Source organism: Musca autumnalis, unplaced genomic scaffold, assembly GCF_047663935.1.
Source record: "Musca autumnalis isolate F117 unplaced genomic scaffold, ASM4766393v1 scaffold_5, whole genome shotgun sequence".
Lineage (NCBI taxonomy): Eukaryota > Metazoa > Arthropoda > Insecta > Diptera > Muscidae > Musca > Musca autumnalis.
In genome coordinates, this window is record NW_027412088.1 from 12816820 (window position 1) to 12843451 (window position 26632).

The 26632-nt window shown below is 37.7% G+C and overlaps 1 protein-coding gene across 1 annotated transcript in view; it reads right to left on the minus strand.

The window, feature by feature from the left end:
* Positions 1-7586, minus strand: part of otp (orthopedia homeobox) — a 108144-nt gene extending 100558 nt beyond the window's left edge. The window contains exon 1 of the mRNA XM_073992550.1: positions 7495-7586. Within this exon, the coding sequence (XP_073848651.1) occupies positions 7495-7525 (31 nt within the window). The 5' untranslated portion in view covers positions 7526-7586. The remainder of the gene's footprint in view (positions 1-7494) is intronic.
* Between the last annotated feature and the right edge of the window lie 19046 nt (positions 7587-26632).

Below are 26632 nucleotides of genomic sequence, written 5' to 3' on the forward strand. Positions count from 1 at the left end.
AAATTATAATCCTTTAGACAACACGACCCGAGAAGTGGCCTTACACCAGCGGTCGGCAACGTGCACTTGCTGAGAGCAAAAGAGCCAACATTTCTATGTCAAATGCTTAAATTCTACCCTCTTTTGCTCTCAGCAAGCGCACATTGCCGACCGCTGCCTTAAACTGAACTAAACAGCGAAAGTGTTGATCTTTTGAGAGGCGAATGTACCTGAAGAAAAGGAAAGGACCCACATAGTACATATTGGAAGTGGATCTAATTTTAGGAGTCATTCCGGCTGATAGTTATAGTGCTCACCAGCCATTTTTGTTGGTCAATGTAGGATTTTATAGAGCTTTTGGGCATTTATATCTGGAAGTATGGACTTGTCCCGAAAAAATATAAAATCATAAAAAAAAATCATCAGAATCACAAGGACGGCCTTCGATGAAATTTTCGAAACAATAGCCTTTAAGCTGCAGTTAAGTGTAATTTCAGAATTTTTGTGAGGCAGGTACCGGATGGAGTTCTTTGATATAGTCGAACTTGATTTATATTTCAGGGAAATATTACTATGTGCAAAGATCCAATGTCAGTCACTCCATTCCATTATTAGAGCGTTTGGACCATGATGTCAGGAAGATTGGACTTACCAAGTAAAAACTTTATATCAGTGTAAACAGTAGCAAAGATGTCCTATCTTTATGACAACATTTTTCAACTATAGTGAATGTACCCAAAGGTGCTGTCCGTTTGAAAGAATTTTTGTGATGTGTCAAGTTTCGGCCAGATGAGGCAGAGTTTTGTGTGTTTCAGAGAAAACCTTACAAAGATTTATGAACCAATATGCGCCGACGGTAAATACCGGCGTCGCACAGTGTCACGACCGTGGCGAAAACTGGTCAAAATCAAGTAGGTACTTCGGAATACAAATTTATTGATGGGAATTGATAGTAAACATTTCAATTAGAAGAAAAATTCCGATGGAAAGGCCAAGCTGAAGATTATTTGAAAAGTAAAGTAGAAGATTGGTGACTTTGGAAATTTTTATTTAAATCGGCTTTTGGAACAAATATATTTTTTTTTTTTTTTGAAAAAATACACGTTGCTCTTGAAGCAACTTTAAATGGGAGCTGCTTACACGTGGGAAGTTTTTGTGGATTCTGAAACTACAATGCTCGTAGATGAGAAATATCAAAAAACAAACAAAAAAAATCGCCGGAGCGCTTTTTAAATAAATCGCGATTATAGTTGACATTTTTAGGAATTTTTAGGTTTTCACGATTTTGCTTGGAAACCGCAAATCATATCGAAATGGGACTAAGGAAAATTTTGAAGCTATGAAAATTCTCTACAAGATTCACCTTTATGATAATTTCATAGGTTTTACCGTTATTGAGATATAGAAGTTCAAATTGGGACAATGCATTGACTGTATCGCCTCCTTATAAAACAATGTCATGACTGCAATTTACCATTATTAACTTATATATCTCGAAAATGGTACAACCTAGGAAATATTAACGAAAGCCAACTTGTAGAGAATTTCCACTGCTTAAAGATTTTTTCTAGTCCAATTTCTATAAGACCTACCGTTTTCAAGCAAATAGCGAAGACCTAACAAAAAAAGCTAAAAATGTGACCTGAACATCTATATATCTCAAAAATGGTAAAACCTATGAACAAATCATAACGGTCGATCCGCTAGAGAATTTTCATAGCTACAACATTTTCTCTAGCCCCATTTCGATATGACTTCAGGTTTCCAAGCAAAATCACGAAAACCAAAAAAAAAAAACCTAAAAATGTGAACTTTGACCACGATTTATTTAAAAATCCCTCCAGCGATTTTTTTCTTGTTTTTGGGGTTTTTCTCACCTATGGACATTGCTGTTTCAAAATCCGCAAAACTTCCCAGGTGTAAGCGGTTTTCACTTAATGTTAGTTAAGGCGCACCATGTATGAACTTATTTTATAAGGTAGCGATACAGTCAATGCATTGTCCCAATTTGAACTTCTATATCTCAATAACGGTAAAACCTATGAAATTATCATAAAGGCCAATATTGTAGAGAATTTTCATAGCTTCAACATTTGCTCTAATTCCATTTCGATAGGGCTTGCGGTTTCCAAGCAAAATCGTGAAAACCTAAAAACCCCTAAAAATGTCACCTTGAATCGCTATTTATTTAAAAAGCGTTCCGGCGATTTTTTTGTTTTTTCTCATCTATGAACATTGTACTTTCAGAATCCGCAAAAACTTCCCTGTTGTGAGCACCTTCCATTTAAAATTGCTTCAAGAGCACCGTGAATAGTCATCTAAGTAAGTAAGTAAAAGTTTCGGCCAAAGCGAATACTCAATTCGTATGTTTTCGCGCTCAGCAGTCAGTTTTATTGGTCCCAGCAGGACCAGGACGAAGAAGTATGAACTTGCCCCCGAAAAAAATGTACTGTTTTATAAAATTTTATAAAATTTTTTAACTTTTGTGATAAAGTAGCCGAAGAAAAGGGAAGATAGGAACCACCTTCGAAGATTAGACCAAATCAATTAATGCGTTCGAGAGTTATTCTGCCATCAGCCAACCAGACATTATAAATCTACTCCTAACTGTCTGGAACGGATTTCCTCCAAACATACTTGGACTCAAAAACCATTATTTCCATGAGGCACTATTCTGAGGGTTTCAAAGTTCACGTGCCTTCGATAGTCTAAAGACTGTGGGTATAAAAATGTACAGTGTGCACTAGGGTTATGACTTTTTTTAAAATATCGTATCCATGTTCATATTTTGATAATTTCTTACCTAAGATTGAATAAAATTTTATTTATAAGGTAATTAGACAAAAAAGGTCACGCACAAAGTCATTTGAAATTTTTCCCTATATGAGCTTTTTTGACAAACTTTTGAAATCGAACCGCTTTACTTGTAGGATTTTGTATAACCAAAAACTCTTTAAAGGGATAAACAGAGAAAGATATATTGTAGAACCCACCATTTTTATAGAAAAAATATCGCTCATTTTTTTGAGTTATGCCACTCTTTGATTTCTATTTTTAAAAATCGACGAGTTACAGTCATTTACTACGAGTTTCGCATAATTAAATACAGAAGTTTTCTGTGTTCATGAAGCACTAAAGCATTTCAAATCATGCTTGATCTTGCACAGAAATTTAGCACTGATGTCTGGCTAGCTGCTTGCAAAATATAGTCCAAGTAGTTATTTTATTTTTTATACCCTCAGCATTTATGCTAACGAGGGTATATACACTTTCATACGGGCAAAATGTGCCTCATCGAAATAATGGTTTTAGACCCCAAGTATATTTGGACAAAATCCGTTTCAGACAATTTGGAGTTGATTTAGCCATGTCCGTCCGTCTGTCTGTCTGGCTGGCTGGAGCGCACGATAACTCTCGAACGATTCGGTGCAAAATTTGTCTTTCGTAATATTTTGTCCAAACTTTGTTTAAATTCGAAGATGGGTCCACTCCTTCCGGTACCTCCCCCACAAAAGTTTGAAAATGTTCGGAAAATTTGTGCACACGATAAATCTTGAAGGAAGTAACCGATTGGTCCATACCTTGCACATCGTGAAATTTCTACCAGACTTAGATGAGGTTTCAATATGGACTCAATCGGTTTACTCCTTCGGGTACCTCCCACACAAAATTTCGGAAAAGTTCAGTTTAGGACCTGCTCTTGAATCGCTTTGATTTTTGTTGTAACAACTTGTGTTCACTCCCCCCATACGACGGTACAAGTTTCATCAGGGGCAAGTCCATACTTCCTGAGAAAATAGCGTTAAATTTGCAAAAAAAAACCATATGACACCGTGTGTACTGGTTGGAGCGCAAGATAATTCCTGAACGGATCTGCCGATTCGCTCCAAAATTTGGCCTTCGTAATATTTTGTTCAAACTTAGTTTAACATTGAAGAAAAGCCATATCGGTCCACTCTTTTAGGTACCTCCCCCAAAAAAGTTCAAAACCACCAACTTGTATTCCCTGCCCCCATTACGACGGTGCAAGTTTTTAAGGCACAAGTCCATACTTCCTGAGAAAATAGCCTGAAAGTTGAAAAAAAAAACCCTATGACACCGAAATATTTTGTCGAAACAAAGTTTAAGTTGGAAGATGTGCCATATCGGTCCACTCCTTCAGGTACCTCCCCCATAAAAGTTCAAATATGTTTGGAAAAATTGTGCGCACGATAATGATGATGGGAGTGACCGATTTGGTCCATACTTTACACATCCTAATATATCTTCCAGATATAGCTCAGGTTCGAATACGGACTGTGTTTGTCCACTCCTTCAGGTACCTCCCACACAAAACTTCGGATAAATTGACTTTAAGACCTGCTGTCGAATCACTTTGTTTTTTTTGTTGAAGCAACTTGCATTCGCTGCCTCAATTACGGCGGTAAAAGTTTTTTCAGGGGCAAGTCCATACTTCTTGAGAAAACAGCCCAAAAGTTGTAAAAACCTACTATGGCATGCATTACCGACTATTGCGATATCTCTATTATTTGACCACTTATGCCAACCTACTTTACATAATTTTAAAGATGAGATTTTCTACTTTCTTAGTCAGGATTTGCTTTTAGATGGTCCCCAACCAAAGGTGTGATATTCGTCATTATTATAAAAATCGCATAAATGAAAAGTTGGGTTCTATAAGCGACTATTGCGATATTTTCGCTGTTTGACTACCCACGACAACCTACGCTACATCGTTGTAAAGGTGATATTTTCTAATTTCCTTGTCAGGTTTTGCTTTTTATATACCCTTATAGACGCTGAGATATGCTTTGGGATAAAACTTTGTCTTTTTATATAAATAAGTTTTTTGCCCATTACGACCCCTAAATATTATCCGACCATCACTAAAATCAATAGGCTTCTTCATCTGTGAGACCCCATTAACCCTCAAAATTTCGTGACGATCCGATCAAAATTGCGACCTGTACCGTGATTTCCAAAATAAATTAAAAATGGGATGTATTACCGACTATTGCGATATCTCCGTTATTTGGTCACCTACGCCGACCTAGTTTGCATCATTGTAAAGATGGGATCTTCTACTTTCATAGTCAGTCTCTCCTTTTGGAAAGTCCTCAACCAAAGCTGTGATATTCGTCATTATAATTAAAATCGCAAAAATGAAAATTTGGGTTTTATTTGCGACTATTGTTATATCTTCGTTGTTTGATCGCCTACGAGAACCTACTTTACATCATTAGAAAGGTGATATTTTCTACTTTCATTGTCAGGTTTTGCTTTTGGTATACTCCATACAGAAACTGAGATATTCGCTTTGGAAAAAAACGTTGTCTTTTTATCCACATACGTTTTTTGCCCATTCCCTATAGGCTTCTTCCCCTCCGGGACCTCTATCAACATCCAAAATTTCGTGACGATCCGATCAAAATTGCGACCTGTAGCGTGATAAAAGGTTTAGTTGGACAGACGGACGGACGGACACACATAGCCAGATCGACTCAGCTCGTCGAGACATTAATTTTGGTATATGGTAACATGGGGCGCCTTCGCCACGTTTTTGTTCAAAATGTTCTCATAGCGTTATCGTTAAAGTTTTTTCAAATATTATTTTTGGTACAGATATTAGCATATATTGACTATAAGTTTTGATATATAAATGGTTATAATTTTGTTTTTAAAATATTATTTTTGAGAATTTACAAAATGTCTAAAAAGTGGCGAAGCCGCCCCACCCATGCGGCAACTTCGCCATCGATATTGAACATTCTCCAACGGACTCTAAAACTGTAATTTACCATACTTCTTCCTTAAATATCAACATTATGCAAAAAGGAACATGTTTTCTATTGAATAATCAAATCTGATTTTAAAATTCACAACAAGTAACCTCCTCTGGCGGTTAATTGAAGTAGGTACCTTGAATTTAGGTGCAAAAATCATAATATGACTAAAACAAGATACGTTTAGGATAATATTTTAATTTCACATTATAGTGTGGTATATCTATGGTATAAAGAATTAAAGTTAAACATGACAAATTTCTAACATTAACCCACCACGCCCCTATCATGGCGTAGGCGCCCCACCCCTTACATATTTCATAATATTGCTATATTGACATTTGCAATGCGAATTCATGCGAATTATTGGGATTTATATTCTTCAGTAGTTGTCTTCCAACGGTATAAAATGTGTTTTTGATATCACAAGATTTAAGGAAGATATCACAAAAAATATATACCATAATTATTTTTCCCACTACCCTGAAAACACAAAGCCGCGTGCGTCCGCTATCATAGCTATGACACAACTGCCAACTTTTGGGAGATGATAGACCTTCATTAAACTCACAATTTTGCCTTTAACGGATTTTTTCTATCACTTGTATTTTGCGAGAAAATCGGCGCTGGCGTAGCCGCCCCAGTGGCGAAGGCGCCCCATGTTACCATATATAAGTATGGGTCTACGACCATTATTTCGATGTGTTACAAACTTTTTGGCCAAAGCCAACTTATAATACCCTCCCCACATAGTGGTGTAGGGTATAAAAAGTATTTGTTGTCGTGCAAAACTTCTTGCAAAGAAATGTACGGCGGCATTCCTTTTCTTCTTAAATATATCGTAAAATATTACACATAGTTCCGCATTTAATAGTGTTGTATATTGTTTAAATTATTTTATTTAAAAGAGCAATTATAACAATTATCACTACTTCTGCACTTGAGCAGCACACTTTTTTTTTAAATAGTTACACACATATCCAAGCATAGCACAGAAATTCATTGCATATATTTTTGTTACAGCATCCCTGCATCATTGCCACAAAAAAAAAATACATATTCAAAACTACAATTCCCCTTTCATCATTGTGCATTGTTTTGTTTTTGTTTATTTTCATTGGTAATTATGGTTAATCAAGAGATAATTATTGCTAAAAACACAAAAGCAACAACAACAACAACTGAGAATCGAATATGTAATAATTATTTTTTATTTGTTCACTTATTTTACATGCACTGTTAATCACATTTTTCAATTTCACTTTCAATATTCAGTCGGTCAGATGGATGGATGGATGGATGAAATGAGTTTAACCGAGATCTATAAAACTCCCACAGACAATTATCACTGGTGAAGGAAGCAGCGTCGTCGTCGCCGTCGTCACTTGAATCATTTAGCATTGATTGTCGCCTGGTATTGACAGAAGGCTTGCGGAGACCAATCGGAAATGTGATGGACGACGACTATGCTAAACGAAACCATTTAGAAGGGTCCATCAAATGGAAACTGATGTCTTATTTTGAAAATTGAAACTCTAATTGCAAATCGGAAGTATATTTAAGAAATTAGTTTAATTATGCCGCAATAAGTTACTACTAGCTCAAGCAATTAGCTTTGTGATTAACATTAATTTATAACGAGCACTCACTCACTCATACATGGCATACATAAATGATTTTGGAAAAAATAAAAAATAACTTTATTTTATTTTTATGATATTTAGTGACTTACCCAAAACATTGGCTCCCAGATTGTTCAGCATATTTGCCGAAAAATTTCTTATCGATAGTGTCGACAGTTTGTTTTTGTTGTATATCTCGTTTGTAGGAAAGAAGAGCTTTAAAGCCCTTATTCTTCTTCTTTTTATTCCTAATGTTCAATTGTTATTTTGTTGAACAAATCGTATAACTTGTATCACAGTTCCGGAACTTATTTTGCAATATGCGGTTTTAGGACATCATTTTATTTACTAATGGGTGTTGGAATGAGCATGGCATAATTAAATCTGCAAAAAAAATAATGAAAACAAATAAATATTCGATTTGTAAAGTATTTTCTGGATTAAGCTGATTTTCATATATTATTGCAATCAAGTCTTGATGAGACCTGATTAGGGACGTACATAGGAAGATAACTTGTATGGGGCCATGGTAATTTGTATACGCATTTAATAATTAATTAATTAATTATTTTTTCCAAGTTGTATTGTTCAACTTTTTTATCTGAACGAGCGGATTTTTTTTTGTTGAAAAATATTACCTATTTTTGTGGCAAATGGACGTCTACGTTTTGCGGTTCCAATTCTACCTCGAAAGCTAATGAATCGAATTATTCTGAATATATACAAAACTTAATTTATTTGGGAATTAAATAAAAGTATCCATATATTATGTTTTTGGTTCCAGAAGTAATACAATTAGTAGTGGAGTTCTGTAACCTTTTTGCCACAAAAATCGGCTGAATTAAAAGGTCAAATTATTAATGAAAATTAAAATAAACGTTGATAACACATGTGGTATTGGTAGGGCTTAACTAAAACTTTATTTTGGCCGGTAAGTTACATAAAAATTTCGTTAATTACCGAAATTATAAGCTAATAAACATTTCAAGTGATCAATAGTTGTCAGTAATTGTATGTACGGAGGACTTTATGCCCCTATAATTTGGGCACGCTACTCCTTTGGACATGCTACTCCTATGTCTGTTACAGAACTGCAATAATCTACTAATTTTACTATATTTTTCCATAACATAAAGGAAAAATTGCTATCGTAGTAAACATTTGTAGATTTTTGCAGGTTCTGTCAGCTCTTTGACATAACTAACGTACGTACAACGAGTCCATATCATGATAAAGATCGATGATGAACCCACTAAAATGAGGTATAAATACTTGTCGCATGGCAGTATACTGTATACACAGAACGGAAAGATACTTTTCCAATTTTGAATATCGTATTATATGGTCTCGTCTTCCACTTGTTTACTCCATCGAAGCCTTGGACTTACAATTCTGCGTGTACCGCTATGAAGCTCGTATTTATACTCCGTTCTAACTGGTTCATCATGGCTCATTTTTATAACATGGCCTAGTTAACGCAATCGTTGTATCTCGATATGTTTAACTATACTGATTTCGTTGTATAGCCCATAGAGCTCGTGGTTCATACGACGTCGATATTGACCGTAAACGCATATTGACCCGTAGTTCTTTCAACGAATTTTTTTCTCAAACTCACCAAGCTCTGCCTTATCTGCTTGCACAAGAAACCAGGCTTCGAAACTATACATTGGCACGGGTAGTATCAGGGTTTTGTAAAGTGTTATTTTTGTTTAACAAGATGTGACTTTGTATATAAACTGCTTACTTCAGGCAAAGTAGCATCAGTTTTTCAATACTATTCTTCTTCTTATTTCACAACTGATGTTGTTTGTTGTGTTTATGGTGGTGCCTAGGAAGATGAAGTCATTGAATACCTCAAAATTATAAGTACCAACTTCCACAAAAAAAAAAAAAAAATATGTATTAAGGTGGTTTTCAGAATTTGTTTTGGTATTTTTGGACGTATGAACTTGCCGTCAAAAATATCGAAACTTTTAGGGTAAAAAATCCATAACCTAAAATTTATTGAAAAATACTCCGGTTTTTCGGTTTTGTGGATGTCAGAAAGTAAGTCAGCAGTTACATTTTACGGTTAAGTAAATTGTATTTTTGTATTCATTCCAAGTATGTTTGGACGAAATGTGTTTCGGACAATTTTTAGTCGATTTAGCAATGTCCGTCCGTCTGTCTGTCTGGAGCGCAACCGACTCGGTCCAAAATTTGGCTTTCGTAACATTTTGTCCAAACTTAGTTTAAGTTCGAAGATCGGTTATATCGGTCCACTCCTTCCGGTACCTCCCCCCCAAAAGTTCGGAAAATTTGTGCGCACGATAACTCTTGAAGGAAGTAACCGATTTGGTATATTCTTTGCACATCGTGAAATTTCTACCAGTCTTAGATGAGGTTCCAATATGAACTTAATAGCTCCACTCCTTCGGAAAAGCTCGAACCGAATACTGCTTTCGTCCTCACTATTGTTATTATAATATTTCTTCGAATATTAGAAGAATTTTGAAGGTGGGTATAAGTCCACTCCTTCCGGTAACTCCCCCACAATAGTTCGAAAATATTCGCTAAAATGGTACGCGCGATTTCTCATAGAAAACTTTGGATCTCTAAATATTGTCAAAACTTAGTTTTTGTTCAAATGTGGACCCTATCTGTCCAATCCTTGGGGTACCACCCACACAAATATTCAACATTTTTGTGTGGTTAAGGGTCTCTTCGAGGATCTTTTGGAAATTTTTACCGAAGGTTTTTCTAGTGGCCCTGTTTACAGCGATATTATGTTTTTCGTAGGCTAGTGTGATAAAAGCCCTATCTATCGTTATCCCAGCAAATTTTAATCCTATCCATACTTTTGTCGCTTCATACGCCCAAAATTTTGAAAACCCCCCTAAATACATAAGTTTTTTTTTTTTTTTGAAAAAAGTATTTCAATCCACACAGACTGAGGGTAATCTCTGTCGGTAAAGCCGACTGATACTTTTTTACTTGTTTCTGATAAATTTGATTCGGAATAAAGCGGAAAAGTGTTAAACTTTTGTGGGGTTAGTTCCTGAAAATATTGTCCCCTTGGTGTACATTTGGAATAAATTGTATGATGTGTAAATCGGATAATAAATTCGTAACTTTTGTCAGTCATTTTTGTTGGTGCCGATAAGCTATATATTATTAGAGCTGTATCTAAAGAAGTGTAGATTTGTTCACAACTGTGGAAAATCCGAGACATGTCTATCTTAAACTGAACTTTTGCGAAAAATTTAGAGATTGTTTGTGGGAAGTACCTGATGCAGTGGACAGATATAGTTCATATTCGAACCTGATTTATGTCTTGAAGAAATATTGGGATTTCCAAAGTTTGGACCAAATTGGTTACTCCCTAGCACCATTGGACTCTTGTGGGTGAGGTACCCCAAGAAGTTGTCCCTATAATTAATTATACCATGTTTAGACAAAATATTAGCAGATTCAAAGTTTATTCTGCTCTCCAACCATCCAAACTGACGGCCGACACCAAATTGTCTGCTTTCGTCCAAACATTATTTCGATGAGGCTGAGGGTATACAAATAAATGTCGAAAAGTTTCATGAGTTAAGGGGTTATCCCTAGTTGTGCACACCAAAAAAAACAAATTTTTTGTTAGGAAGCTACCAATATTTTTAAGTAGATTTTTCTTTCAACTGAAACAGCACATCTTAAACTACATTTGGAATTTATTTCATATTTTGCTTTAAATATTTCATATTTTATTTTAGTAAAAGCGTTTTGCGTTGCCAACGATAAATCGAGCGTTTTAAGAATTTTAAAAATCTGTTTAAAAAAATATGAACAGTTAATATCAAAATTTCGATTTTAATGAAAAAACAAGTAAAAGAGTGTAAGTCGGCTTCTCCGTCAGATATATACCCTCAGCCAATGTGAAGTGAAACTTTCACCTACGAACAGATCGAATGTATTTAATGTCTCTTCAGAATTTTGTGGCCCTTTTTGGACATTTGGACTTGCCGACAAAAATCTGGATTGGGAATTAACTGCACTAAGACACAAATGTTGAACTTTTGTGGGGGAGGTACCCTTAGGAAGGACCGATATGGGTCATTTTTTAAGTTAAACTAAATTTTGACTAAATATTAGGAGATCCAAAGTGTAGACCAAATTGGTTGCCCCATCAAGTTGCCCCATATTGGGGAGAAGTACCGGATGTTGTGGACCGGTATTGTCCCATGAAACTACGTTTGGATATAATATGACGAAGACCAAATGTTGGACCAAATCGGTTGAACAGTTCGTTATCGTGCTCTCTGACATAGGGTTTTTTTACACCTTTCGGGCTGTTTTCCCAACAAATATGGACATGCCACTGAAAAAGCTTTTACCGTCGTAATGGGGGTAGCGAATGCAAATCGCTTCAACAAAAATCAAAGTTATTCGAGAGCAGGTCTTAAAGTGAACTTATACGAAATTTTGTGTGGGAGGTACCAGATGGAGTAGACAAATATCGTCTATATTTGAACCTGATCTGTATCTGGTAGAAACATTAAGATGTGCAAAATATGGATTACATCGCTCACTTCCTTCAAGAGTTATCGTGCGCACAATTTTTCGAAAATTTTTGAACTTTTGTGTGGGAGGTACCTGAAGGAGTGGACCGATATTGCTTATCTTCGAATTTGAACTTTGTTTGGACAAAATATTACGAAGGCCAAATTTTTGACCGAATCGGCAGATCCCTTCGAGAGTTAACTTGCGCTCCAAACACTATACACGGTGTTATAGGGCTTTTTTGTAACTTTCAGGCTATTTTCTCAGGAAGTACGGACTTGCCCCTTATGAAACTTATACCGTTATATGGGGGGCAGTGAATACAAGTTGCTACAACAAAAATCACAGCGATTCGTGAAAATGTCCTAAACTGAACTTTTCCGAAATTTTGTGTGGGAGGTACCCGAAGGCGTGGACCGATATAACCCATCTTCGAACTTAAACTAAGTTTGAACAAAATATTACGAAAGCCAAATTTTGGACCGAATCGGTTGATCCGTTCGAGAGTTATCGTGCGCTCCAGCCAGCCAGACAGACAGACGGACATGGTTAAATCAACTCCAAATTGTCTGACAAACATACTTGGGGTCCAAACTTGGGGTCTAAACCATTATTTCGATGAGTCATAAATGCTGAGGGTATAATGAAAACAAGCTTCGGCCAAATCGAATAATCAATTTGTACGTTATCGTGTTCATTAGTCAGTTTAGTTGGCGCCGGCAAGGTATGTACCCAGCTAACAATTTTTGCCGATGGCTCTGATATCAGATTTTTTTCCGAGATTTCGTAACCTTTCTTTCCGATTATTTTCCGAGTGCTCTGCACAATCTCGGAAGGGAAATTTTGATTTTTTTTCTTTCCGATTAGTTTCCGAGTACTCTGCACATAATCTGAAAGAATTTTTGATCTGTGTATTTTTCTCGCGAGCAAAAATCCCGAACTCTGGTTGAGAGTTGACTGTATACAAACAACGCCAGCGGCAAGGGAAATTTCTTTGCTTTGTTTGCATGCTGTACCTTGTTTTTTAGTTATTTCGCAGCAGTTAAGTAGTTTAGTGAGTAAGACGTAGCGGAACAAATTATTGTGTGTTTTAAAACAAATTAAAATTGGAAGTTTGCATACACATTTTGTAAAAAGCTGTTTATAATAACAAATATTTTTAATTCTATTTTAGATATGCCAAATAAAGAACAACATCGTGATGACACATGGAAACTTTATTAGGAAAAGTTGTGTTTTATAATTTTGCAAACACACAATATCAGCGGGCAGCAGCAATGAATACTATTAAATCCAACTTGTGAAGATGATGAAATAAAGAATAAAAAATTCGCATTAAACATCCGAACATTTTCCGAAATATAAATCACCGGAATTTTTTCCGATTTTCGGATAAAACCTTACGAAAATATTCAGATTTTTTTCCATATATCGGATCAAACATCCGATAATCTTCCGATTTTTTTCCGAATATCGGATCAAACATCCGATAATCTTCCGATTTTTTCCGAATGTCGGATCAAACATCCGATAATCTTCCGATTTTTTTCCGAATATCGGATCAAACATCCGATAATTTTCCGATTTTTTTTCCGAATATCGGATCAAACATCCGATAATCTTCCGAATTTTTTCCGATTTTCGAATGTTCCTTCCGAGTTTTTTCCGAAATTGTGTAGATAATCGAAAATTCCCTTAAAATGTCCCTTTTTTCATTCGAGTTTTTTTGCGAATTCGTTCAGAATTCGGAAAGAAACTCTAATATTCCTTCCGATTTTTTTCCGATAAAACTTTCCGAATTCGTGGTCACCATCACACAATTTTGTTCCGATTTCTGTACGAATTCGACATCAGAATCGCATACTTGTGCAGAGTTTCGTTCCGAATTCGGAAAAAAATCGGAAAAAATTGTTAGCTGGGTACCTATAGGTATGTATGTATGTATGTATTTGAGCTTTTGGCACATTATCGAAGGAAGTGTGGATGTGCTCACAACGTACTGACATAATTTTTAAAAATATCGCAGACATTTCTGTCTTAAACTGCACTTTTGCGAAAAATGTGTGAGAAGTGCCTGATGTAGTGGACAGATATAATCCAAATTCGAACCTGATTTATGTGTGGAAAAATTTGGAGATGTCCAAAGTTTGGACCAAATTAGTTACTCCCTCGCAATTTTGGTGCAGAATATTGAACTGTTGTGGGTGAGGTGAGTTGGGCAAACTGTTATGAGATCCAACGTTTATTCTACTCTCCTACTATCCAAAGAGACGGACGGGCAGGTCTATATCGACTGAACTGAAGGCTGTAAAAATAAAAGTCGTAAAATTTCATGAGTTCATATCAACAACAGTTTTTATGTTAAGGGGGAAATTAAAACTCTTTTCAGTAATTTTTGTCTCGTCCATACATCACAATGAGTATTATGACTTTTAATCGGATCGTTTTCAATTTAGTAATTCTAATAATTGTTTCATTATAAAATCCGAATGTTCAAAATGTAGGTTATCTAAAGTTTGTTAAAATGAAATTAAAAACAGTAACAAATAATTCCGGCGGCAATCAACCCAAAATCAGAACTTTCATATCCTCTGGCGTGGCTCGTAGGTTTGTGTTTCGCTTAAAGTATACAATTAAGGAAAAGCCACAATACTTACCTTTTACATTGATAGACAACATTTAAGCCATATTGAAGAAAATCCATAAAATGTATCTGCAACAGTAATAGCTGCTGGTTTCAACGCCTTCTGTCTGTCACTCTGAAGTGTAAACAACAGCAATTTGGTTGAAGAAGTCCACAAACGAAGATTTAATTAAATCAAATGTTCTGTTTTTATGACCCAAAGACCAATTCAAAGTCCATAAAGGGACATTAGGGCACCGAAAAGAAAAACACTTTTCAGTTCAAAAAGAAAAGTTGGACACTCGCACACATCCACACAAACGTTCGTATATTACAAGCACTTATACGACTTATAAGATACTCATTTTAATGAGCCGGGAGGGGAGTAAGTGATGTATAATAAAACACACACAGACACATTTACACAAATGGTAGGTGGCACAAACACCTGTACTTTTTTATGGCCAAAGTTGGGGGTTTTTGTTTTAAATGTTATTACAGTTGGAAAACACACAGAACCTTTGATTGAACTCTTGAATAGACACACACAAAACCACAAGTTCTGGTAATTAGACAAAACAAGTGTGTGTTGGCATTGCAATTGATTTTTTCTTTTTTTTTCCAAGATTTTTCTTTTAAATGTTATGGTAAAATTTCTTCGTTTACACTTTCCATTTTTCTTTGGGAATTATTCATTGTCGCTTAGCTTTATTTCCATGGGGAACATTTTTTCACAATAATTTATTTGTTTTTGGCCACTTTCGTAGTTCACAGGCCCCTGGGGCACCAAGACTTTAATAGTTGTAGCATAATAACTATCTTCCGGTACAATATTTCGTTTTGTTGTTATTTTCTTAGGGCTTGCCACTGCTGGTCTGTCTACGGTTATTGTTTGAGTAAAAGCGTTGCGTGTTTTGTTTTGTTATGCGTTAAAACCGCGCGTTCTACTCGCAATGCAGACAATTCGTATTTGACAGTCAGGCCTTCGAAAAGTTATCGAAACGGCAACGAAGACAACAATAATAATCTGGCCCACCATGGCCGGGTTTCGCCAACACCAAAACCCAGTCAGTGGCAGCAAATAGAAGGCAATCGTTTTTTTGGTTTTTTGCAACCCCTCAAACCCAGTGTCCTCATCTCTCCCACGTTCTCTTTGCTCAATCGATGAACGAACGCATCATCATTGTCGTCGAAGAACCCACCCCATTTTCCAGGCACAGGCTATCTCATGGTAATCGGAAATACGCGAAAATAATCTTTTTATGGCTTTTGGATAAGCTCGCTTCGGTTATTTTTTGTTTTGCACTTGATACTGATGCTGGCTGCCAATTCTTTTGGGTTTCTTTTTGTTTGGCTATAAGTTTGTGAGTATGTGTGCGTTGGCAACAACTACAACAGTAACTGAAATCATTGTCTGTCGTTGTTGGATTCTTTCATTCACCAACATCACATCAAATGTCCATTAGAGCGAAAGAGACAAAAGTTTTTGCATCAGCATGACTCCATTGAAATTCGTTAAAGATGGCTTTAAAACAGAGGGTGGGGTTCTGTCAGGTTATCTCAATCTTATCCATTGAGCGTAACAGCAGGTTGATTTCGTCGCGATGCTAGTGTTTGTGTGTTGGTTTGCTTTGGCCATCTTAGACTCAGTGTTTTTATCACTCTCTGGCGTGCATATTTAATGATGCTGTTCACTCTTTCATTGGGCGTGGTCTCAGCGTTATGCTCTATTGTTTGTGAGCGCAAATTTAGTAATTCTCTCTCTTGTTGACTTCCCACTATTGTGAATGATTACTGTGAATGTTTCTGTATACACCTGTATGTTTGTTATTTGTTTTGCTTGAGTGATTTGTCATCAGTTCTTCAGTCGGGAAGCCATGTGGCGCCCAATCATGCATACCTTAACAATATTTTCTTTTAGACTGCTGTTTTCTGCTATTCTATGTTTATTTCTCAGAATTATTTATTATTTTATTGTGATTATTTTCGAATGAAGTTGTTGTCGTTTACTTCAGAGATTGTTAATAAAGTAGTCTAATAACAAATATGTGGATAACTACCTTTTAATTATAAAATAAAATGTTGACTTTTCATCCTTTCTTTGTGGATTAAAGAAGTAATTATAGGGTCAATTCGTAATAGGTGCCGTTTTCTTCCATGAATATTAGGCTCTTGCATTTAGACCTATTTATTTAAAAGAAAATCCCAACACAGTAATACAGGGTTAGAGTCGGAAGGGTCGATCATGAACCACACTCCATGTTACAATGCGCAAAGGACTAATTTCAATCACTCCTCGTCCACATCAGACCAAGTTGGTGACCTTGGAATTTGTTAGAGCTTTTGGACCAGTATGTCAGGAATAAAGTGTTTGCATTTGTAGTGTTTGGTATACCCTGGATTTAGTGTTCATCTGCCATTTGAGCTGATGCCGGAAGGCTTCTTTAGAGCTTTTTGGACATTATCTCAGGAAGTATGGACTTGCCCCCGAAAACAATAGTACAGTCGTGAAAATGTCTCGAGCATAACCTCCTACAAAAAAACTTGTATGCCGATCCGACTGTAGTCCCTAAACTGCACTTGTGCCATTGTTAATGTTCAGCTACAGGATTTTTGAAATTAAAAATCGGGTGTTGATTTTTACGTAGTTTTTTTATTTTCCACTATTTCGATTGGAGTCTCCAATCATCTTCAGGGAACTACAAATGATAATTGTGTTAACAGAGATTATTTAAAAAAGGATATGAAGCTGATCAATGCGGGGAGAAAATTTTACGACGGGCAAAGTTACTGTAACGTGGTTTTTTCGTAGGCTGGGGTAGACTCAGTCGTGTCCAGGGTCGCCATAAGGACCCACTAAACCTTACGGAATGAAAGACGAACAATCTCCCTTTCCTGGGGGTAAGAATAGGTAGTTTATTTATGTAAAGCTAATTTATAATCTACTGATGGTGTATTCGATAAGAAGGTCAGATCGTTGGCGCTGGGGGAATCGGCAACTTGGGCTAAGTGTTGGGGGTTGAAAGCTTCGTACTTGAGAAGTGGCTTGCGATGAGATGTTCAGTGCTCAACGACCGTTGTTCGGTTCGGATGTAGGCGCTTCGTCGACGGCCGGCAACTCGGTGACTTGGTAGATTCTCTGGAAGTGAATGATTCGTTGTTCAGTGGTAACCGATTTAAGAATGATCGGCGCGATGGGTCGTTGCTGGGTAGTAGATGATTTCACGATGATCGGGAACTGGGTTATTCGTTGTTTCGTAGAAGACGATTTGAAGATGATCGGGAACTCAAGGATTCGTTATTTGATATGGTCAGTAGTGATAGGCTCGTTGGTAGGTTGAGTATGTACAAGATGTCCCTGCCGGGATGTATTGAATTGGTCCGGTGCTTCTGCGTTAGTGTCGCGTTGATCCGATCTCTCTGAGATCCGGTTTTCGTATTGGCTGTGATTCGCGTCAGGGATGTTCGGCCACTCGGTGGCTCTGTCTTGTTGTTGTTCGTCCACTCAGTGATTCGTGTTGTGTGTGTTCGACCACTTGGTGATTCTGTCTACAGCTACTCGGGGATTCGTGTTTTAGGTGTTCGGCCACTGATTCGGTGTTCGGCTACTCGGGGATTCGTGTTGTTGGTGTTCGGTCACTCGGTGGCTCTGTCTTGTTGGTGTTCGTCCACTCAGTGATTCGTGTTGTGTGTGTTCGGCCACTTGGTGATTCTGTCTACAGCTACTCGGGGATTCGTGTTGTAGGTGTTCGGCCACTCGCTGATTCGGTGTTCGGCTACTCGGGGATTCGTGTTGTTGGTGTTCGGCCACTCGGGGATTCGGTGTTCGGCTACTCGGGGATTCGTGTTGTAGCTGTTATGCTGTAGGTCTTCGGCAACTCCGGGATTCGGCGTTCGGCTGCACGGGGATTCGTATTGTAAGTGTTCGCCCACTCGGTGATTCTGCACTGGGCTCGGCTGTTCGGGTTGTCGTTCGTTAGTATTAGTTCTAAGTTAGTCTCCACGGCATTCTACGAGTACTGACTAGTGGAACAACACCCGAATGTGGAGTGGAACAACACCCGAAGGTGGAGTGGAACAACACCCGAAGGTGGAGTGGAACAACACCCGAAGGTGGAGTGAATGTATTAGCCACAGCGCAAAGGGGTAGCTCTCAAAAATACTTCCCAACCTCTTAACACTCTCGTGTCGGTTGGCGGACTACGAACACAACAACTGCACTCAAGCCCATATGGCTAGCTTCCTGCAGTAGCAAGCCTGCCAGTCCCATCACAAACTGAAATACTTAAATGAACGGTTGCACAAAGCAATTGAGAATTACTCCGCTGTTATCATGTTAGTGATTAATGAAAATGCATCGTAACGCACCGTCCTCATAATAGTGAATGAATGGGTACTGGTTGTGTAGGTATGGGTTTTAACAGTGTGGATGGCATTGCGTTGTTAGGTGGTGGGCCGTAATGTTGTTGCTAATATGTACGTGATAATTTTGTCATGTTACATTACTCCCTCCGAGAGTTACCGTGTGCTCCATTTTAACAAAAAATTTTAACTTTTGTGGGGGAGGTACCCAAGGAATGGGTCGCTATTGCCCACCTTCAAACTTGATCTAAATTTGGACAATATCAGGTGACCCAAATTTGGGACCCAAACGGTTGATCCGCTCGAGCGTTATACTGGTTGAAGGGTTTGCTGGGTATCGGAACCCGTTGGTTTCGCTGGTGGTTAGTGGATATTCGGGAAACTGGTATATTGAAGTCGGTGTGATGTCGGGGACCTGCTATGTTGTCGACGTTTCGCAGGTAATTGGCGACCATGTGGATTTGGAAACCGGGTGAAAAGGTTCGGGTACACGGTGGATTCGGCGTTCGGCTGATGCTGCTTGGCGAGCCGATGGATTCAACGTTCAGCTGTTGATGTTCGGGAACACTATGGATTCGGCGTTCGGCTGTTGATACTCGGGAAAACTATGGATTCGGCGTTCGGCTGTTGATGCTCAGGAACCCTATGGATTCGGCGTTGGGCTGTTGATACTCGGGAACACTATGGATTCGGCGTTCGGATGTTGATACTCGGGAACACTATGGATTCGGCGATCGGCTGTTGATGCACGGGAACACTATGGATTCGGCGTTCGGCTGTTGATACTCGGGAACACTACGGATTCGGAGTTCGGCTGTTGAAACTCGGGAACACTATGGATTCGGCGTTCGGCTGTTGATGCTCGGGAACACTATGAATTCGTCGCTCGGGTGTTAGTCTATGGCTACAGTCTAGTTTCTACAATACACTACTATTACCCAACCCGTGGAGCAGCTGACCAGAAGTCCCTGTAGAACTAAAAAACCCGAAGGTCCAGACCGAATGGAATGGATGACACAAGAGCCCTGTAAAACTGAAAACCCCGAAGGTCCAGTGCGGAATTGAACAGATGAATCAAGAGCCCTGTAGAACTTAAACCCCCGAAGGTCCAGTGCCGAATGGAACAGATGACCCGAAGGCCCTGTAGAACTGAAAAACCCAAAGGCCCATTGCAGAATGGAACAGATGACCAGAAGGCCCTGTATAACTGAAAAAACCCGAAGGTCCGGTGCCGAATGGAACAAATGACTCAAGAGACCGGTAGAACTGAAAAACCCGAAGGTCGAGCGCCGAATGGAACAGATGACCCGAAGGCCCTGTAGAACTGAAAAACCCGAAGGTCGAGTGCGGAATTGAACAGATAAGTCAAGAGCCCCGTAGAACTGAAAACCCCGAAGGTCCAGTGCCGAATGGAACAGATGACCCGAAGGCCCTGTAGAACTGAAAAACCCGAAGGTCCAGTACCAAATGGAACAGATGGCCCATAGGCTCTGTAGAACTGAAAAATCGGAAGGTCCGGTGCCGAATGGAACAGATGACCCGAAGGCCCTGTAGAACTGAAAAACCCGAAGGTCCAAGAACAGCCTTTAGTTCCAACCCGAGTAGCCAACTCCCTGCGGTAGCCAGCTCGCCCTCAACATCCAACTCTGGAATACTAGAGGGAACCGAAGTATGAGGCGAATGCGAATTATTTGCCATAAGCACTGACGACGATGGTTGCACAAACACTCTGGAGTGAAATTCACTATTGTGTGGCCTGTTATATCTCTAGTGTTAGGTAGAAATAATATAAGGTGGAGTGTTGTTAAAGCGCTGACTGTAAGGGGTTTCTTGCTAGTAGTTGTTATGTTATGTACGTGATCATGTTGTCACGTTACAAGACAAGGTCTTTGAATAGATGAGAACTCATTCACAGAGAGGATGAAGAGATTGGCACTTTTTTTCTTTAGTGGGCCGTTTATTTCAAAGTTGACGTGGGCAGGATGTCGAACACAACAGCCAGTATGTTAAACCCCGAACGACAAACAAAAGTAGCATGAACCGGACAGGAATCATTTTAAAGGAAAGATTTATTAATTATCAATAATAGGTTTGGTCTATCTTCAGGTTTTTCATTGCGTTCTTGTACAATAACTAGAGCCGAGGGCCTGCTTTAAATATGTTCTGGGTGAAGAAGTTCAATTAATAACACTGTGAACCGAAATTTTGGGGGGTGGAAAATTCCTATTGGAGATGAAAGCCCGTGGTGAGTATACACAGAACCCCGAAGGACAGATTCGCCGTGAGTCGAACTTTCGCGATATGGCGTGATGAATATTTTGCTGGAGACTCTAAAAGCCATCTGGAATCAGCGTTATATCTTTGTTCGCTGTTGTTTAAGCTTATATTTAAGATGACTATCTTCAGTCAAATCAAATGAGGATTTTTTCGTAGAACATTTCGACCTTCTACCTCGCTTCCTTCAACGTCCTTTTCGTCCTTTATTTCAAGAACCGCAATAAAAGTGGCACAAGATGACATTTTTCAGCTTCGAAATATTCTACAAAAGTGTCGCTAGGAAGATTTTAGGTACGGTTCCCAAAGACGTAAAATCGATAAAATCATGTTTAAGCGGTCGTTTTTCACTTTTACCCGAATCTTGCTCAGACAGCCCTATATCTATTTATCTCAATATATTATTGTTAACCTATTGATGGCCTAGAATTCTCGGAATCATTAAAACAGTTGTATCTTGTTTGGCTCAGCACGTTAATTTCATTATTTTTTGGAATAAATATCCCGATATCCGAATCATGGAACCGGTTATTCTGATATTAAAACCGAATTTTTATCCGGTTTTTATGAACCGAATAACTGTATATGTATATCATTAAAAAGCTATTAAAATTGTCAAACAGATATGACTAATATGCATTAGACGTTTTAAGCGGTTATGGTGCTGGAACAAAAAAACCGTATTTTTGAACCGTTTCTTAACGTTTGTGAGGATACATTTCTGTGCGTGAAAAAAATTATGATCATGACCTGGGGGGTAGAAATTTCTTTTTGGAGGTGAAAGCCCTTGATGTGGACACATAGAACCCTGAAGGGCAGATCCGCCGTGAGTCGAACCTTTGTGTTATGGCGGGTTGAATTCTGGGATGGTGACCCATTATTGCAAGCGTAAAAAGTTACGTAACTGAATTTCAAGTGGTTTAGGGTGCTACTGGGACAGTATGGGCTATGTCGGTGTAAGATTATTTTCGTGATATGCTACTGGGACAGTATGTGCTATGTCGGCGTAAGATTATTTTCGTGACATGCCCTAGCCAAATCGGCTGAGGTTTTTTTAGTATTTTAACCCTGAAATTGTATCTTTCCTTTTCTTTAAAGTATATTTTTATACCTTCTTCAACAAAAAGGACAAAAACAACAAAGCAGGATAAGAGTAAGACACTAAATGTTCTACAGAAATCGTCGTAAAACTATTTGGCTTAGCACATACTGCACCTAAACCCACTTGAAATTCAGTTACGTAACTTTTTACGCTTGCAATAATGGGTCACCATCCCAGAATTCAACCCGCCATAACACAAAGGTTCGACTCACGGCGGATCTGCCCTTCAGGGTTCTGTATGTCCACATCAAGGGTTTTCACCTCCAAAAAAAATTTTCTACCCCCCAGGTCATGATCATAATTTTTTTCACGCACAGAAATGTATCCTCACAAACGTTAAGAAACGGTTCAAAAATACGGTTTTTTTGTTTCAGCACCATAACCGCTTAAAACGTCTAATGCATATTAGTCATATCTGTTTGACAATTTTAATAGCTTTCTAATGATATACATATACGGTTATTCGGTTCATAAAAACCGGATAAAAATTCGGTTTTAATATCAGAATAACCGGTTCCATGATTCGGATATCCGGATATTTATTCCAAAAAATGATGAAATTAACGTGCTGAGCCAAACAAGATACAACTGTTTTAATGATTCCGAGAATTCTAGGCCATCAATAGGTTAACAATAATATATTGAGATAAATAGATATAGGGCTGTCTGAGCAAGATTCGGGTAAAAGTGAAAAACGACCGCTTAAATATGATTTTATCGATTTTACGTCTTTGGGAACCGTACCTAAAATCTTCCGAGCGACACTTTTGTAGAATATTTCGAAGCTGAAAAATGTCATCTTGTGCCACTTTTATTGCGGTTCTTGAAATAAAGGACGAAATGGACATTGAAGGAAGCGAGTTAGAAGGTCGAAATGTTCTACGAAAAAAATCCTCATTTAATTTGACTGAAGACATGTCATCTTAAATATAAGCTTAAACAACAGCGAACAAAGATATAACGCTGATTCCAGATGGATTTTAGGGTCTCCAGAAAAATATTCATCACGCCATATCGCGAAAGTTCGACTCACGGCGAATCTGTCCTTCGGGGTTCTGTATATACTCACAAAGGGCTTTCATCTCCAATAGGAATTTTCCACCTCCCAGACGTTGAGCTCTATTTTGTTGCACAGTGTAATCAGGAATATATGACATGAAACGAATAATAGGCTCCCCAGTGAGCATTTTTTTTTAAAACATTAACAACAATTTGAATTGGTACAGTTGTTGATCTAGCAATTATGTGATTTTTAATTTAAAAAGATGAACGTTGGCTACATACAAATCTGCTTTCACATCCCCTCTCAGAAGAAGGTAACAATGTAACTATGGGAAAATCTCCCTCCAATAAACAAAATACTTTTTTCCCCGATGACACACTATTGCCTTGGCAATAGTTTTAATTTTGTTTTTCTTATCTTTGCTTGGCTCATTGGTAAGGTGTGCAGCAACAACATGGATATCGAAATGTTGTTCGCCTTTATTAAATTCTGAACGAATGCAGATAAGCGTGTAACCACTCGACTATTGCTGATGTTACTATTGCTGCTGCTGTTGGAAAATTCTCATACTAGTGGCACACAATCAAAAAACACAATTACAAAAATTGCTAAAAATTATGTGTGTATGTACGTGTGTTACACTAACGAACCATGCCAAACGCCCTCACTTACAAATGCGGTACCCATTTTACGTAAAGAACAAACGTTGATGATTTTTTTCTTTTTTGCTTAAGCCTTAAGACCGACCAACCAAAACAACAGGTGAAGAGGATGCTACTTCCCACTAACTACCATGGAATTGAACTGCTGAAAATACCTACTTGTTTTCGTTTACCTCACAATTCATGAGGCAGCATACTTTCAAAATTGAAACAAAGGCGCGTGCAGGAGCAAAGTTGTTGGGTTGGTTGGTTTACTGGTTGTTATGATGCACATCCTGGGTGAGAGTTTTTGTTTTTTGGTATTTTACTGTGTAAAGGGAGTTATTTCATTGTTATCATCCACAGCCGTTTGTCAAGTATTTTTGCAAGGGTTTTCTGTGTGGGTTCGTTTTTGTTTTCGCTTTACTTTCTGGGACATGATCACCTTGACAACCTGTGAAAAGCATAGGAGGGTCTGTTATTGAATGCTAACTGTCTGAGTATGGCGCGTGTCTTTGGCATCTCTGATATTATTTTTTAAATCATTTTTTATTAAAACAATAAACATGTTATTTTTTCAGCTTTTGTCTTTGTTGTGAATACACACATTTGTCATACACATTGGAATGTTACACACACAATAAATAACAAGGCAGCGAAGCATATTCATAGTTTGTTGAATGTGTAATTGTACATTCTCAAGAAGGACATTCAAGTATGTCTTTGTCCGGTATGGAATTTACTTATAAAATTCCTTTTAATTTTCCTTTTTTGGTATGAAATACATATTTTGTTATTTGTCACGGTGTGCCTTAACCAAGTTTAAATGGAAGGTGCTTACACCTGGAAGTGTTTGCAGATTCTGAAACTACAATGTTTATAGATGAAAAATATCAAGAAACAAAAAAAAAAAATTGCGGGAGGGATTTTCAAATAAATCGCGATTTACTTCAAAATTGTAGGGGTTCTTTAGGTTTTCACGATTTTGCTTGGAAACCGCCTTAAATGGGCCTAAAGAAAATGTTGTAGCTGTGAAAATTCTCCACAAGATTGACCTTTATGATATTTTGCGACAATGCACTGACTGTATGGCCAATATCATGCTCAGTGCGCCTTAACTAATTTTTGATGAAAACCGCTTACGCATGGGACGATTTCGCGGATTTTGAAACAGCAGTGTTCATAGATAAGAAAAATAAAATAAACAGAAAAAATCGCAATCAAAATTCACAATTTTAGGGTTTTTTAGGTTTTCACGATTTTGCTTGGAAACCGCAAGTCGTATAGAAGTGAGTCTAAAGAAAAAGTTGTAGCTGTGAAAATTTTCTACAAGACTGACCTCCAGGTTTTTTCGTTGGCTTTACCATTTTTGATATATAGAGGCTCAGTTCAAATTTTTAGGATTTTATCTTGTCTTCAAGATTTTGGTTGGAAACCGCAAGTCAAATTATAATATGTCTAAAGAAAATGTTGAAGCTGTGAAAATTCTCTGCAAGATTGGATGATTTATTTTTTCCTAGGTTGTACCATTTTCAAGATATATAAGTTTAATTTGGGAAATTGCAGTAATGACATTGTTTTATAAGGAAGCGATACATTGGCTCAATTTGAACTCCTATATCTCAAAATCGGTAAAACCTACGAAAATATCATAATAGTCAATCTTGTGGAGAATTTTCACAGCTACAACATTTTCTTTAGGCCCATTTACATAGGTCTCGCGGTTTCCAAGCAAAATCGTGAAAACCTGAAGAACCCCTAAAAATGTGAACCTTCCATTTAAAATTAGTTAAGGCGCACCGTGTTGTTTAAACATAATTATAAAATCACAACTTTACATGCATTTGCTTTCGAATATCTACATGATCCTGAAAACATGAAAAAGGAAATATGCTATTGTAGATAGGTATTTAGACAATCTTCTAAGGATCTGCAAAGAACACTATACTAAGCTTTTGATATCATATGGTGACCAGGGACGTACGCAGGATTTCATTTCGGGGGGCCTACCTTGACCAAAAACTATGATATTAAAAAATGTTTTTAGCGTTACATAAAGCTATTTTAAAGGGTTTTTAGTTGATTTTATATGACATATTGGCACAAAGTATATAATTTCAACAGAGAGAGATTACAATATTTTAGATATAACTATGAAATTTGGAAAAGATTATAATAAATTAGTCTTTGATGTTTAGAATTGAAATTTACCATATCAGAACACGTTCAGTATAGTCCCCATACAAAAATTCCGCCTGGTTTTTAACCAAATTCTCCAACAGAATTAAAGCAATAACTAAACAAGTTAAAAAGTATCAGTCGGCTTTGTCGACAGAGATATACCCTCAGCATGAAACCCTTTTTCCACAAAAAACTTATGTAGTAGGGGGTTTCAAAATTTTGGTCGTATGAACCGACAAAAATGTTGATTAGGATTAAAGTTCAAAATTTTTGCGGAAAAGGTACTTAAAGGAATGGACCGACATAGACCATGGAGGGTGCCATAGGGGGTTATTACACCCTTTGGGCTGTTTTCTCATGATTGAGTCCATATTGGAACCTCATCTAAGTCTGGTAGAAATTTCATAATGTGCAAAGTATTGACCAAATCGGTAACTTCCTTCAAGAGCTATCGTACGCACAAATTTTCCGAACATTTTCGAACTTTTGTGGGGGAGGTACCTGAACGAGTGGACCGATATAATCCATCTTTGAA